Source organism: Nymphaea colorata, chromosome 8, assembly GCF_008831285.2.
Source record: "Nymphaea colorata isolate Beijing-Zhang1983 chromosome 8, ASM883128v2, whole genome shotgun sequence".
Lineage (NCBI taxonomy): Eukaryota > Viridiplantae > Streptophyta > Magnoliopsida > Nymphaeales > Nymphaeaceae > Nymphaea > Nymphaea colorata.
The window spans coordinates 14,391,667-14,408,113 of NC_045145.1; the positions used below are offsets into that span (position 1 = coordinate 14,391,667).

The 16,447-nt window shown below is 41.9% G+C and overlaps 2 protein-coding genes across 2 annotated transcripts; one reads left to right on the forward strand and one right to left on the reverse strand.

The window, feature by feature from the left end:
* The first annotated feature begins 951 nt into the window (after positions 1–951).
* Positions 952–11,842, forward strand: LOC116259537 (F-box protein FBW2). Its single transcript, XM_031637397.2, has 3 exons — positions 952–962; positions 10,052–10,345; positions 10,988–11,842. The coding sequence occupies exons 1-3, from the start codon at positions 952–954 to the stop codon at positions 11,682–11,684; spliced, it is 1,002 nt and encodes a 333-aa protein (XP_031493257.2). The 3' UTR covers positions 11,685–11,842.
* Positions 11,843–11,904: 62 nt separating this feature from the next.
* On the reverse strand, positions 11,905–14,084 carry LOC116259401 (pentatricopeptide repeat-containing protein At1g11290, chloroplastic-like). The gene has a single exon (XM_031637198.2). The coding sequence runs from the start codon at positions 13,757–13,759 to the stop codon at positions 11,921–11,923; it is 1,839 nt and encodes a 612-aa protein (XP_031493058.1). The 5' UTR covers positions 13,760–14,084; the 3' UTR covers positions 11,905–11,920.
* Between the last annotated feature and the right edge of the window lie 2,363 nt (positions 14,085–16,447).

Sequence of the window (16,447 nt, forward strand, 5' to 3'; positions counted from 1 at the left end):
TTAGAGAGTGTGTGTGTGTGTGTGTGTGGTTGGTTCGTGGATTCCCGAGCCACGGGCTTGCTAAGATCGTGGTGAACATTTCGAATGTTAATACGTTTGAACATCTTTAAGGTTTTGCTGTATAATTTTCCAAAAGTTTATGTTGTAATTCGTGACGCTGACACCTATTTTAACATTGGAGATATTGCATGAAGATCAAAAGTTTCTTCGTGAACCTGCATTATATTGAAGTAGATTGTTGGAAATGTGGGATCACGCCCAATCACGAAAGAGGCAAATATCTTCGAGCCCTTCGGTCTTCTTGTCGTTAGCAATTGCTGTTCACTCGTCAGCTATACCTCACGTGGCTGGTCTATTATTTTTCAGTTCAGGGTTATTGCATTTTGGCTTTTCTAGGGGGGGTCCCTCCCACCAAGGCTTATAATGAAGATATTGTGGGGCGAACAGAGCGACATGGACCACGTGTTGAAGCTTGAACCGTAGTCTTCACTTTTGTCACCTTTCGGATTCCCCCCCCCCCCCCACACCAACTCACCACCTGCAGTGGTATTGCAGAATTCTGCATTTTTTTAGCCATGATTAGGTGGTAACATTAGCCTAAGTCCTCGTATACCAGCCAATCCTTTCTCTTCGATTGGGAGGTCGGAGTTGGCCCACTCTCGGCCAGATACGCCGCTGGAGTTAAACCTCTCAACTCCAGAGACATTGCGTAGGGCGTGAGAGTTCTTGTCAGGAGTCCCAGTTCACCTTCCATAAAATTAACCAGCAATTTTAATTGCCTTGGTTAAAGTACACCTTTCATAAAATTAAAGCTAAATTCATAAAATTGAATCTAAAAGAGGAAATTTCCAGGCCAAATTCTTCAATATGGGCACGAGGACCCTTATTTGGTGGTTTCACTAAAAATAAGACCATATCAAAAGGACTAAAAACATGGAAGCCGTAACGACTATGCCCAGAAGGTAAGTCCCAACATTCACTCATATACTTTTTGTACAATAATAGAACGATAATACTAATAAGCTTTTCTTTTCGAGAAGAAAGGTACGCTAAACCGCTCATCATAGGCTTGAATAGATACGAATAATTATCTTAGGCTTGAATAGATGAATAATTAACACCGACACACTCTTCGCGATCCCCGCTGCTGCACGGGTGCTCTGAGTACCGACACGCCTGAAAGTCTTCTACGGAAGGACATGACGAGGAGTAGAGCCCAGAAGTGAAAGGCTTAAATCTCGCAGCGTCGCTTTATTAGAGAGCGAGAGAGAGAGAGGTATTGGTGCCTTCCCTTTTATATATATATATATATATATAATCCATGGATGGACGGTAAGATTGCGCAGACAGTGAGCAAAGAATCTGAAACTGAGATTACATTGTTCGGCCCCATGATTTGTCTTTTCGGGATACATGCACCACAGCCTGTCCAATACACGTTTCTTTCAAATCAATAGCTACCCATCAAAGGCAGCCCCTGCTGCACTACGCTTTTATCACCGTCGTCCCCCACTTCACTCCAATGACCGTCAGTTAATGGCCGGACACACCTACCCTTCCTGTGCCAACAAGTGGTGCCTCCGAATTCTTGGCCGAGTCGATGGAGAAATAAATTATTCAGAACACAACTAGTCATATGATGAATCACCTGAGGAAGTGATTTGGTTGGAAATGTACATCATTTTTGTTCAAAGTACCTATCAGAAACTGAAAAAGATGGGATGCTGGATCGCATTTGCAAGCGTGCTTTGCTAGGTAAAAATATTGTGCTGGTGATTGATAAAGCAGTTGAGCTCTATGATCGCTCATATGTAATATATGTCAAATTACCGAATCATTTGAACTCACTGTAGAAGCTGATGCCAAGAAGGATTCCCACCATATAAATTTGATTATAAACTGTCTCATCAACATGATCATAAGTTCGTAATGGAGCCCTACTTTTGAAAAAATGAATAATAATAACTCGAGATTAGTTTTGAAAAAAATCATTTTGTGGGTGAAACTTGGAGATATATCAATCGAGTCCACTCTCGACCATGTTTGGTTTTTGAAGTTTTTGAAACCAACTGTCAAAAATGACTCAAATCCGAAAGAATGTTTGTGCTACCTGTTCACTCTCTTATGTTCATACCACACCACTGTTCCAGCTCCCCATTGAAACGACGCGTGGACTATGACCAATACATCCTCCTTCAAATAGTGGCGTCATACGGAACTTTTATTATTATAAAAATTATTTGATTGAACCCTTTTCGTAAAGCGATTCACCTTTGGTTCTGATACTGACAATACTGAGCTCACTTATGAAAAAGTGCCATGACAGCACCACTCTGTTTGGAAAAGAAAACTTCGAGGCTTTGGTGTAAATTTAAGATTTCGAAGGTTGTGATAGCTGCTTTTTTTACGAGCCTTTGGTATTTTTTTTTTTTTTTTCTGAGACATGTTCAAAGCCAACCAACCAAACAAGCTCCATCCTCGCAGTATTTTTCTCACTATTGTCATAGTGGCCTAAATAGTAAACAGTCCATTGTTAGTTAGGATTAGTCCCAAATTCGCAACTGAACGATCAATTCATCGGATCCAAGTTTGCTCCTACTCAACAACGACTTTTTCTATTAGGTTCGATCCAGCTCCTCTTATTCGTATAGCTTTCCACAGATTCCATTTCTCAAAAAAAAAAAAAAAAAAAACACTTTCACTGACAAATATTTAAATCTGAAGATGACCAATGCGATAAAACGTTCATCTTTTGACCTCCCCACCGTTACCTTTTTGCAATTGGAAATATTCCCAGCAGAATGGCCACTTAGAGAGAGAGAGAGAGAGAAGAGCAGAAATGATTCTTCAACACCAAAACTAGGGGCTCCAAGGAGAGAAAGGTGTTAATTTGAGTGCGAGAGACGGGGGCTGAGAGTTCACGTGAGCCTGCCACAAATTCAGGGATCTTAATGGTTCGGACCTACCCTTTACTGAGTCCCTACTCACCAGATCCCATCGAGCCAGCATCTGTTTACAATTCACGTTTGGCTTTTCTTTCACAAAATCAAACAGTCTTACTAACATAACATAACTGTGCCGGGCACATGAATGCAAAACCTTAAGCAACGCTTACATCTCCTTAAAAAACTGATCTTACTTTCTGTTTCATATCCAATCCAAACTCAAATTAGTATTTCAGCAAACCCTAACCACCGCCATTACCTCCCACGGCCCAACGACACACTTAAGTTCCGGTACATTTGTCCAACGGAGACATTCCCCACCTCTAGTCAGATTCAAATAATTACGGGCCTGACATAGTCTTGTAGGAGTTCTCAGAGTTTGGAGTTTTCCCAGGCTGCCAGACTTGTCCACCACCACCAGACCGTCTCTGATGGGCCCGGTTAGTTAGCCAGCCATGACATTTATTGGGCGCTATCACTCAGGCTTAGATACAAAGCCTTGAGCTCTCAGGTATTTCTCTGTGGCACAAAATGCTTAACTAATTAATTTAACAACTCGGTCCACTTTCACATCAAACTCGGATCCTGTTCGTCGAATCTCAATATGCCCCTACCCGATTCTCTTTTTTCTTGAATATAATTAGGATTGAATATGATTAGGAATAGGACAACCAATCACTTAACAATTTTTTTTTTTTTTGTAAGTCTCCTAAAATTGTACATAGTTTTCAATAAATATTATACTTTTCAATATTAAATCCACATTCTCTTAAGCACACTTATATGCGTAAAGAACGTTGAATTGACTTTCTTTAATGCTACTGTAACAACTTGACCCACTTCTACACTCGATTCGAACCCTTTGTTCAACGGATACCAATTCACCCTCCTACCAATTTTGGTTCTTTGCATTAAAAAAAAAAAAAAACCAAATAAGTCTTTAAGATTCTTTATAATTTTAGTTATGAGACTAAACATTTCAAAAATACAGTGTTACGATTAATGGTTTTATAAAAACTGAGCAGAGTCTCGGAATGTACGGCTTGTTATCGGAGGCCGTGGCTGATATGGTCGAGACGCTTCTGGCATGTCAACGGAGAAGAGTGGAAACAAAATAGGTGACTACAATCAATCATATTGTCTCTACATGCATCTTTCCAAACTTCTCTTCCACTTCCACTCTCGAGGATGCCACAAAAAGTTTTGGCATATGCTGACGCCTTGTCCCAGACGGGCGTTATCAGATAAGGTGTCGTGGACATCTCGTTCACACCTCCTAAACAAACAAACCCTAGGTAGGTAAACCCCAACCACAATATATGGCTTGTAGAATGAACAGACGAGAAAGCCTTTTAACAGGAAAGACTCTTCATTGCTTCGTTAGTTTTAGAGCCGAGATGAATGCCCAACCATACCTTTTTTTAAACCGGACCACCCAAGAAGAGAACGCCTTGATGAGAAATCATGAGTCCAGAAACGAACATATAACTTCGGTAAGTACGTGAATCATTACTTTACCATCAAGATGAGACTGCAAGAAAGATTGCCTTTTCTTATATTTGTGTAACTTAGCTAAGAAAACCACCATGTTGATTTCTTTTAAAAAAATGCGATTTTCATGGATGGAAGCGAGTGAATCAAAGGGGACTCAAAAGCAGAGGGCCTTTTCTTTGGGATCCTCGATTTGAATGTTGCCGGAAAATTCGATGCTCTGTCACCTGAACGGCGTCAGGACAGAGGATGACAAACAAAAAGTCACATGAGAATCTGAAAAAGCGTTTGAAGTTCAAATGAGTAGCCATACCAAGCAAGTTGCAATAACACCCCTCTCTCTCTCTCTCTCTCTCTCTTTCTCAAAAGAAGGCAGTAAATGGTGGGCATGTGGCCAACGGCGCAGTTGCTATCCCTAGTTCCTCCCATCAGGACAGGTTCCTGCGATCCCGTCCATGTATACCTAAAGATGGACGGCAACCGACCGCCATGCACAGAGAGAGCTCGCTCCTCCTTCGCCGGAGGCCCATTAATTGTATTCCCTCAGTTGTACCATCTGTGGCGGTGAAAACTTTTGTACTGCAAAGATCATCGTGCATGATGCAATGAGCGTAGATGGGCTCGTTGTCAGCTTTAAGCGACCTCGGCAAATTCTATAAAATTTTGGGAGAAGATACTCAACTTTAGAGGAGTACTATCTATGTAAGTGCTTTAATTACTGGTATAAATGAGGTCAAATGAAAAAAAATCAAGTTCAGTGTGTTCTATAGAGTTTATATGAATTTTTCTTAATCCAATCTGGTGGCATTTATATAAAGTCCAGTTCTAAGTTGGAATCGACTTTTTTTGGATTTTGACTCTAACATGTACGAGTAATTGTTTTCCAGACTTGGGTCAGATTATTAAAGTTTTTGTCAATCCCAAGGAAGGTAGATAGATGATTTGAGTAGATAATTTGCTATTAAGACACTTATTCTCATATAACAATAGCGTGAGCAAACATTAGACTAAGTGTTCTTCACACCCAGTCTTAGACAACACTTTTTAGATGGAATGTCGGTGACACCTTATATATAACCTCCAAACAACCCCTTAAGTTTGTACTTGAATGCATAAATGTGATTTTTTTTTTTCATTTTTATTAAGGACTTCAAGACTTTTCTTCCATGCTATAAAGCGCCCCTTTGTTGAAATGAATGCCTTCCTGCAAAAAGTTTCAATTAAATCACTACTTAAGAAAAAGCAATCCCAGGTTAGGTACATAAATAAATTGCCCAATAATAAATCGATCCACATGATCCAATTTAATTAAAACCACACCATTATCATAATGCATCCCTTTCTTACCTCTAGGGTTTAGGGCTGCGTCTATGGGTGGAATAGGGATGGCGAAGTTCACGCCCTCCACATTGGCTCATAATTAAACCTATTGTTCGCTGAAATGAACTGATAATTCGACTCTTAGCCATTTGCTAGCTTGACGAGTTACGGTATATAATATATGGCCTTTGGATCTTTTTTTTTTTTTAATATTTCTTAAGGGGGTGTTTGATGGATGTGGATTCTTCTGGAGACGAGGGATACAGATCATAGTTTTTTCAGTTTTGTTCATGCTCCATTGCATGCTGTAAGAATGTGCAAGCTCTTGAGGGCGAGAGCGGAGAGCGAGAATTCTTGTATACCGAAACCTGTTAGATAAGTTGAGCTCCGACGTTTATATCTGCAGACGAAAATTTTGTCCGACAAGGCTTCATTTTCATTATGCTCTCAAAAGCAACAGCAACAGCAGCAGTAGGGACGACCACTGCCACGGTGCATGCAAGAGCTCCACCACTGCATCTCCAGCAGTGAAAGAGCTCCACCACCGCCATCTCCATCAGCCATGTCCCCTGCAAGGTGGCCTCTCTCTCTTTCTCTCGTTAGTCGATCAATGGCCTCTCAGACAAAGTACCTATGGTTTCTCTCAGTCAATAAAGAGCGGTTCCGGGAAATCTCCGGCCATCGACGGCGGCTGGTTTGTTCAGCCAGCAGCTACCGAAAAAGAGTCCCAAAACCCTCGCACCCCCCACCCATCTCCTCTTCTCCATTTGATTGATGTTTCAGTATATTACCTTTGCTTAACAATATTTTCAGTTTCAAACGTTGTAGGCTGTTTTATATCAATCTCCAGTGACTTGGACATTTGTGTATGCACATTCATCAGCATCCGATATTAATTATTTTTTTAAGTGCATGTTATGGTGTTGTAAATCTTAGCAGCTTTGTGATTTTATGTAATGGTGTAGGCGAACATTATTTGACAGTTTGGAGATTTGGTTTTACTGTAATGGGCTTAACAGTTTTAATGGCAGCCTTCCGATTCTTATTATCAAAAAATCATCATTGACTATTTCTTTGTAGTTTTCATCCATGAACAGAACCACTGTGTGAACATCAAACACCACCTAAACCATCGAACTTCATAACAGTTGGAACATGATGTGAATGTTTATTGAATCTACCTCAAACATTAACTTAACTGAATGTTTCTATACGAAAATAAAGAAATTTTGTGAATGTGGCGCTGCCACTGCATGCGACCATCACGCACGCACAGTGTGTGAATCAAACACGCATTCTTTTATACTGAGTTTAACAATTTTTTTCTTTTTAAATGAACCGCATGTTGAGTGGGCTCCACGTCTCGTGGACCAAGCATCTGGAGTTTTAAAGATAAGAATTTCGTTGCTCTCTCTCAAATTCAGGTAAGTCCAGACAGTGCATTCAATGGCGGTGGGGAGTGGGAAATCGGCACCACACCCTCGCTCAGGGAAGGCGGGTGGGCTCATTGCCACTCCTGCCTGTCAGATTCCTTTCCTTTTGACCGCAAGAGTTAAACCCCACCTTGGCGATTCACTCTACCCTATCAGACTCGGCTGAAGCGAATCGATTCGATTCCGTGGCCGATTCAACTTTTAATTATTAAGCTCTTTTTTAAATTTTAAATACTTCATATATGTTTTTCTATATATTTTTAAAAAACAAATCTTCGAATATTTTTTGCCCGACATCCGTGAACGAACGGACTGATTTACCGAATGAATTGGCAGATCTGCCAATTTGGTTCGCTTTTTCCAATCATGTACAAAAAATGTGATATTTTTTCGGTAACATATATCTATGTAAAGGCACCAAATTCCGTTGGCGCCGTTCACGTGATTTGGTTGTGGCCCGTATCACGTTCTTAAAATACATGTAATTTTTTTAACCTTTTCAAAGCAACCAAGTGGTCGGTTATCTATCTTGCGCAGTATTATTGCTTAATTCAATATTTTTTGAACAGTAAACTGAGAAATTTCTCAATTTGCGCAATGAGCGTCTTTCAGTGAAACTCGGAGTATGACCCGGTTCCCCTGTACCGGTTTCCAGCCTCTTCGGACTCGTGGTGGTTCCTGATAAAAAAAGGTTCCGGGCCCGTCAGGGGATTCGACTGACTCCGATTAATCCGGATCCCACCAAGAGAAGAGATGGAACACCCCACCAATCCATGGATGCCTCTTTGCAAAAGAGGAACATAAATTTCTCAATGAAAGAAGCGCGAAAGTGAAACACGAGACATTAAATAAGCATACCATCATCTTCGGACTAAGACAAAGAGAAAAGCAAAAGCCCTAAAACTCATCAATACGGAAGCTCTCCCTTTCGTTTTTTTGGAATTTCTGTCCGGCTCGTTCAGGCGTGACGAGAGAGAGGCGGTCACGTCACGCTTTGCCCAGCCGAGCCGTCCATCGCGGAAACCGACGGCTGGGATGGAAGGAAAGGGCAGGGCAACCGGTAAGACGCAGTAACAACGTAATAAGGAATCGTGGGAGGGGGAGAAAAAGGACGACCGAATCGGGTTAATGGGCCTGAGGACCGACTGACTCCTCACATGGCCTCCCGTACTGTCCCATGAAGGACACGTGTCGGTTCTCGAAAAGGACCAAAACAGCAAAACAAAATGATTTAACACAAGAAAAAAAAAACTTTGTCCCTGCCCTTGAGATGCTTCTTTTTTTCCCACCTCATTTGCTTTTAACCCACCACGTCTGTATGGGGTGAGCCCCGTGTACGTATTCCATGCGCTCTTCCCTTTTCACTTATACATAATAATATAAAGGTTTGCTTACCCCTGAAAGCATTATTACTTTCCACATTCGCTTTATTCTGCAGATTTGTATGATGCTGCTGTGTTCTATATGTTCATATATTTTGCAACCATTTCGCGTAATCATATGAGAAGTTTGTTGTTAGCGATCCGTTTTGTCCATAAGGCGGAGGGATCAGCAAGTACAAACAAGTCCGATCTCTGTAGATTTATCATCAGCTGGTCAGATGCACGTCGGCACATGCAAAGCTGAACTCGGCTTATCAGACAAAAATTTATTCCTGGCGCCCGAGAAAAAAAGGTGGGAGAAAATAATGTGAAACTGTTTGTTGGCACCTGTGGGGTTAAGATTCTGATAGTTAAGGGACATTATGAGCTGGTATCAGCTTTTTATTGTTTTTAATTTTCTTTTTCAAAACTTTATTCTTCTGGTTTTTTTTTGTATTTTTTAAATGTGTTTTAAAAAATACATATATTTTTAGTCCATTCACAATCCATTTAGCCGAATCACACTTGTTCATTCGTTTGAGAGAGCAATTTTTGCAAAAGCCAACTGCCACTGTATTAACAAAATCGACGGACATCAGGATTGAAACCCCATTCGATTAGCTGATGCAGATGGATTCCGGGTATCGTTTCCTACAATGATTCGCCTTCTATTCATCCATTAATAACATTGATTTGGAGGAGGACTGACTTCCTGCCATTGTTGGAGTTGGAGACTTGGAGGTGAGAAGCAAGGTGCGGATTGTCTTTTAAGGTTCGGTCGTTGAGGAGAGATGGGTAATTTTCTTATTCAGTTGCGAACACATCAAACTAAACTTTTAGTTTTGGGGATTCTGTTCTTCGCATGCTTTTCCCATGATTCTATCCCCCGGTTTTACTTTGAGATTTTCTGTTTCCACACACACGCACACACATGTGTGTCTGCGTGTGTTTGTGTGAACCAGTTTCATTATATATATACACTGGATACCTATTTACGTGTGTGTGTAGAAAAGAAAAATCTCAAAGTAAAACTGCGGATATATATATATATATGTGGCATTTTTTCGTGAAATTTCACCCCTTCTTCCGAGCCAGAGAACCCAGCTGTGTTCGGATTTTGTAATACCACAAAAGTATCTGTTTTTTTGTTGTTCCTTCCTCTCGCCCTATCCCCATTTCCCTTTGAGCAGTAGTTTCTTTTTTATCTCTTCCTCGTCAAATTCTTCGCATCCCTATCTGCTCTCTCTCTCTCTCTCTCTACTGAAGGAGATACACCTACTGATCAAAAGGAAGAAGGGAATAAATATCTTTGAATTTCCCTAGAGTGGAAGAAAATCCACCTTCTTTATCTTGCAATCTTCTTTTGTTTTTGTTGCTCCCTTTTCCTCCACCTTCTCCTTTCTGGGGTTTTTGGGTGTTGATCTGTTTCACATACACACACACACACACACACAGAGAGAGAGAGAGAAGGAAAGAGAGATGGATGGCGGTGGTGAACCAGGGGGGTTAGATGCTGGGAGGAGCTCCTTCCTGACGCGCTTGGGCTGATCTTCAGGAAGCTGCCTCTGCAGGAGACGCTGACGGTGGTGCCGCGGGTATGCAGATCATGGAGGAAGGTCGTTGCTGGTCCCTACTGTTGGCAGGAGATCGACATAGAAGAATGGTGCATGCACTGCAAACAGGACCAAATGCACAGGATGCTTCAATTGCTCCTCGGCCGGAGCTCCGGCTCGCTTCGGAAGCTCGCCGTCTATGCCGTCCCGGATGATGCTATCTTCTCTTTCATTGCAGACCAGTGAGTCCATCTCCGTCATCTTCCTCTCGCTGTTTCTTGTATACCTTTTGATGGGTTTGTGACAGCTTTGGTACGTAATGGCAGTGATTCTTTTGGGGGTTTCTCAAACTTTTGTTCCTTATTTTCCTTCTGATTTTGTAGGGTTAATTTGGTGTGATCCAATTTTTCCTTCTTTCCTCAATTGATCTTCTTCCAGGTTGTGCTTTTGCTCTATTTTTGCTGTGGAGCTTATTCAGATTCACTCCTCTTCTTGTTCTGGGCGATTCATGCCCGGGGTGTGTCCTTTCTCTCTTTTGCTTTCGGCCCTTGTTCAGCTTTGGCCTGTTCACAGTTCTTTTCTCGAACCGCCTTTTTCGTGCATCTTTCCTTTTCTTGCAGCTGGCAACTTTTGCCATGTTTTAGGGAAGCCTTCTTGATCACCGGAGTTTCGTCAAGTTTCTGTCCATCCTCTTGATTTTTGTCCCCTTGTTATCTTTGATCTTCTCTTCTCCAGTAAGACAGACCCCTGTATCTTTGTTGGCACCTCCCCTACATTTTCTATGCTTATGCTAGGTATTATTTATGCTATTCTTCAATTTATATTGTTTCCTTTGATGCTCATTTCTGCCCTCAAAGATTTATTGGTTCTGTTGGGTTTGCTAGCGGTGCTTCCTTGGACAGCCTCCGAGTCCCAAAAAGCCGTCTGAGTGATGCCATTTTTGATCAAGTTGCAGAGAAGTTCCAGAAATTGACCTCCTTGGACATCAGTTACTGCGAGAACATGGGAGCTCGAGCACTAGAGGCCATCGGCAGGCACTGCAAGTCTTTAGTGTCTCTTAAAAGGGCAATGCACCCACTGGGGGTACTCGATAGAAGCTGCCAGGACGATGAAGCCATGGCTATTGCGAAAACCATGCCTCAACTCAAACATTTGGAAATGGCATATGTTCTGCTGACGACTAGTGGAGTTCGAACAATAGTTACAGCTTGCCGGGAACTTGAGTTCCTCGATGTGAGAGGCTGTTGGGATGTGAAATTGGAGGGGGAGGAGTGGCTGGCCAAGAGACAACTGGAGAAGGGCTTGAAGGTTTTGGGTCCAGAGGTGGTTGATCGCTATGATCTCCATTATCTGGAAAGCTGCAGTGATGATGAAGACGATGAGTGGGGCTCGATAGGGGATGAAGATTATCATCTGGATTGGGACCTTTATGATGATGCGGATATAATGCTGGAGAATTTCGATGGAAGCTCGGATGGTATGTGGGATGAGGATCAAGACCTGGACGGTCTGGAATTAAGGCTGTATGTTGCCTCAGACGATTCAGACCATGGAATTGGTTGGGGACCTGGTTCGCCATGAACAGTCTATTTTTCCCTCCCCCTCTTTCTTTTGTGTTCCGTTGTGGAAGCTACTCTTGGCTATAAATATGAGTATGTAGAATATCTGTCTGTTATGATGTTTGTATACATTTGCTGTAATGGAAAAACTGTTTTAACCTTTTGCAATTTTTTCTTTCATTGTAATGGGCAAAGTGCTTCTCTTGCTCTTCCATTTTAGTTCAAACCATGTTGGTTTCGCTAACAAAGAGTCAACTGTCAAAACGGCTTTCTTTGGATCCAACTGCTGCATTTACCCAAATCCTCCATATGTTTATGCAAGATCCTCAGCATAGACAGAATTTCCTCCATACTTGAATGAGCCTTGCTGCCTGCAGTGAATTTGTGTGCTTGACCGCTAATTTCTATCCAACTGCATCCCGGTTCCTTTTTTATGCAGCGATAATCCATCATTTTCCTGACTGTTGTTGAATCGGCAAAGCGACCAGCACTAGACAGAATGTTGGCTAGTGCAATATATGAACCAGAGCTTTGTGATTCGAGCTCAAATAGTTCTTGAGCTGCTATTCCTCCGATCTTTGTGCGACCCCATACGCTACAAGCACCCAGCAGAGCCCCCCAGACTGTAGGCCCTGCCATTAATGGTGTCTCAAGTATGAACTTGTGTGCTTGCTCCACTAATCCTGAACGGCCCAAAAGATCGACCATGCAACTGTAGTGCTCATTCTCAGGTTCCAATGCATAAACCTGAACCATAGATTTGAACAGTTCAAGTCCTTCTCTTATCAAACCGGAGTGGCTACATGCGGAAAGTAAGCAAACAAATGTAACACAATCTGGTTTTATTTGTGCTTTCCTCATAGCATGAAAGAGCTCAAGGGCTTCCTTTCCTTGGCCATGCTTGCCATAGCCATTGATCATAGAATTCCATGTGACTCTACTTTTCTCAGCTGCTTGAGCAAAAACATTACGAGCATCTGACAGACTGCCACATTTTGCATACATGTCGATGATGGCACCATTAATTACTGCATCGTCTCCACGCCCATTAACGAATATATGAGCATGGAGCTGCCTGGCTAAGCAGATTGATCCCAGGTTTGCACATCCACTAAGAATGGCAACATAGGTGGACGCAGTGGGTTTCAATCCAAACGATACCATGTCCAGGAATATGGCAAGAGCTTTTTTGCCATCCCCATGTCTTCCATAACCTGATATCATGGTATTGAAGGAAACAGCATCTTTTTCAGACACTGCATCAAATAGCAATCTTGCACTTTCAGGATCCCAATTTTTCATATACATATCCATAAGACCGCTACCAACATACATTCCCAAGTCTCGTTGTTGTTTAACAGCGATTCCATGTATCTGTTTTCCTGCATCTAGAGAAGCACACTTCAGAACAGCGGTGCAAGTGTGCTGGTTAGGTTGAACGCCACTATCGCACATTTCAATAAAGAGACGTAGTGCTTCTTTCCCATAATTATGTTTCAAATAACCATTAATCATTATGGTCCACGCTACCACATCCCTTCTAGCCATCTTATCAAATATCTCCCTAGCTTCATCTAGAGACCCGCACCTTGCATAGAAATCAACGAGAGCGCTCCCCAAGCAAGCGTCCTCCTCCCCAACATTCCTAATTGCATATGCATGTATTTGTTTTCCATAGCTCACTTCTTCCAAAGCTACAGCCAGATTCAAAACAATAGCCAGCGAATAACAATTGGGTCTCAAACCTGCACGCTGCATCTGTCTGAACAAGTCCAATGACTCCAAGAAACGGCCGCTGCGGGCATAGGCTCCAATCAGGATAGTCCATGCAACTAGCCCCGGGTCAGACATTTCGTCAAACAAGTAGCGCGCGCGAGATAGAAAACCGAATTTTGCATAGAAAAGCACCACCTTGGTACTCATGTACCTGTCTTCCTTGGACATCGATTTGATCGCAAGGGCATGAATTGCCTTGCCCGTCAACCACATGCCTCTATCGATACATGTTTGGAGAGCAGAAGCTAGGCCTCCGGCCGCCTCCTCCCCATGAGAAGGCAAAATTGATGGAATGAACCGTGCGGGTGAAGCTGCAAACATAGTTTCGAGTGGTCGAAGACTAGATGGTATATGATCTAGTCTAGCTATTGGAGATGGCTGTATTGGCTACAGTACCCAAAACAACTAGGTGCTTCTACAGCTCCTGTGAAAAAGATACCAAGAGTCAAGGACTGGTAGAACAATTTTCTTAGCAAAAGTATGACGGGCATGTGGAAGAGAAGTAATGTCTAGGAGCCAAGAATGTCTGAAGGATGAGCATCGATGGTGACTGTGGATATAGGTAGGGCCTACTGGAGGATTCTTTGTTGAAAGTTTGAACCATCTGATCCGGTGCATAATTGATATTCAGCGGCAATCACTGCTTGGGTGGAGTTTAACCATAGAAAAGAACAAAAGAACAGAGAAAATGGACAAAGGGAACCGTGGCAGATGAGGGTGGTGCAACTTGAACCTAAATGTATTTCAATTTTTCTAGTACATCTAAAAATATTTAAATAAAAACAGCGAGTGGAAAAATACTAATAAGGGGCTGATACCACTAGGAGAGTCAGAAATTTTTACCTATAATTTTTTGAGGCACCTTACATGTATAACAATCCAATGTATCAACACATTAACATATACATTAAACTAATTTTACTGCTCACCAGTCACCACTGGCTGATACACACCCATATGTACTTGATTATGCAGAGGAGCTTCGCTTCACTTACTGTGATGGTGGTTTCCTGGACTGGAAAGATCTATGCTAAACCTCCTAGCAGGGTGGACCGTGTGGCCTTTGCTTAGTTCAATTCAAAGGCAAGTTCATAATTTCAAAGGAGAGTTTATCGATTGGTCTTAGAACTACTAAATAGCTGAAAGGACAGACTCTAGAATCGAAGACAGAGCGACGGACTAGAAAGTGATTGGGACCAAGGAGACCGGAAAGGCTATTGTTTCCTTGGAGTTCGTAACACTAAGAAAGGGAGTGAACTACTTAACTAGGCTCTTGTCTCTTCCTAAAGAGCAAAGGTATGTTTGAATTGTGAAATATGTACGAGGAACCGAATCCAAATATGAACGCCGGACATTCTGCTCATATTGACACGTTAAAAAGTAAAATATAGGTCTCATACATACTTTACCTTATTACCTAGCAGAGTATAGTAAGAAATGAGTAAAAAAATATTGGGGCTTGAAAGCATTAATTAGGTGGAGGGTCCGGACTTGCTTTTTGAAACTTGGACACAAATGGACAATCCTTCTAAAGTTCAAACTTCAAGCCCCAGTCTTAGAATCCTTCTTGTTCTAATTGTAGGTTGAAGCTTTACACCTAATTATGAGAAAGTTTAGTCACATGTTAAATAGTCTTGAAAATCTTTTCAAATTTATAAAAGAGTTGGTTAAATAATTTATTTAGCTTGTTGCTAATCTTTTCGGAGTAAAAACCAAACTTAACTAAGAGGCAGGACCAAAATAAGAGCCCGAACTGGTCACATGAGTGGCTCGGTTCGGTTTGTCAAAAACTTGGTCCATCTTTCAAAACTTACGCTTCAAGCTCGCAAGATTTTGTTCAATGGACCCTCCCTTCATGTATGTGAAGTGCATCGCATTGAAAATTTGAGACTATGGGCTTACGTGGTATTGGTCGACCTTGCTGCACACATTTGACCAAGAATGTCTACGTCCATAATTAATCATTAACTAGTTTTGGCTTCCAAAGAAACGCGAATTAAGGTTCTAGCATTGTATTGTTTCTTTAAGAGGAACCCTTCAAAGACCAGATGACTTAATGAAAGTGGTCTTAGCGCTGCTGTTAAAAACGTCGATCCCATTCATGAATTCCTCCTCTATGGGTATACGGCCAACCTGTGCATGCAAAAATCAATAAAGAAAGTCGTAAGAAAAGGTGCTTCAATGGAGATCCGACCAATCTTATTTGGCTGTTCACTTAAACTTTAACCATACGCGCCTCGTCTGACAAAGTCTTGCTACAGTGTCCGGGGCCCTCTGATCAAGGCAGGGAAGCATCTGCTCCTCGCTCGTTCACTGGTCTGGGACGTACACAGCATGAGCCGACCTGATAATATTAAGAAAGCGATTCATACAAGTTCCAATGAAACGTGGTGAGTGATACAAATTAAAATATGGAGATCTTATTATTTTATGTCTTATCACATTAACTTGACTATTCTCTCAGATCCTGTCAGTCTCGATCATTTATGTGAGAGAGAGAAAGAGAGGGGGAGGTGCTTGGTTGTTGGGCAGAGAATTGAGAAATATGTTCTGTTTCAGTAGAAAACGTGGAATCATAACATGGTATGAAAATTTGAAATGCTGACAGGATGAAGACACTGACGTATCAAGCATTTAAAGAAGCCAACCAGCATTTGAAGTGGGTTGAAGGCTTAGTTTGTGGTGGGCTTTAACTCTGAAAGACCAAACCACCTGACGTGCAATTCATTGTACTACTGCTGCACTCTGTCTTGGGATCTTGGGCTGCCAAGAAGAAGATCTTTTAGGATCCACGGCACCAACATGAAACTATTGAGCTTTTAATCAAACATGAAATCTCGACCATGGCTCCTAGTTTTAGAACCACGACGCTGGATCGAGTTTCTAGTTGGTCAAAGCCTTGGTTGGTGTGTCCTGAACACGAAAATGAGAAAAGCCCTGGGCAACTAAAGGAAGACGCTGCGGATTACTTCTTAGTATTAATAGTTTTCTTCCTTCATTCAAGTTTTC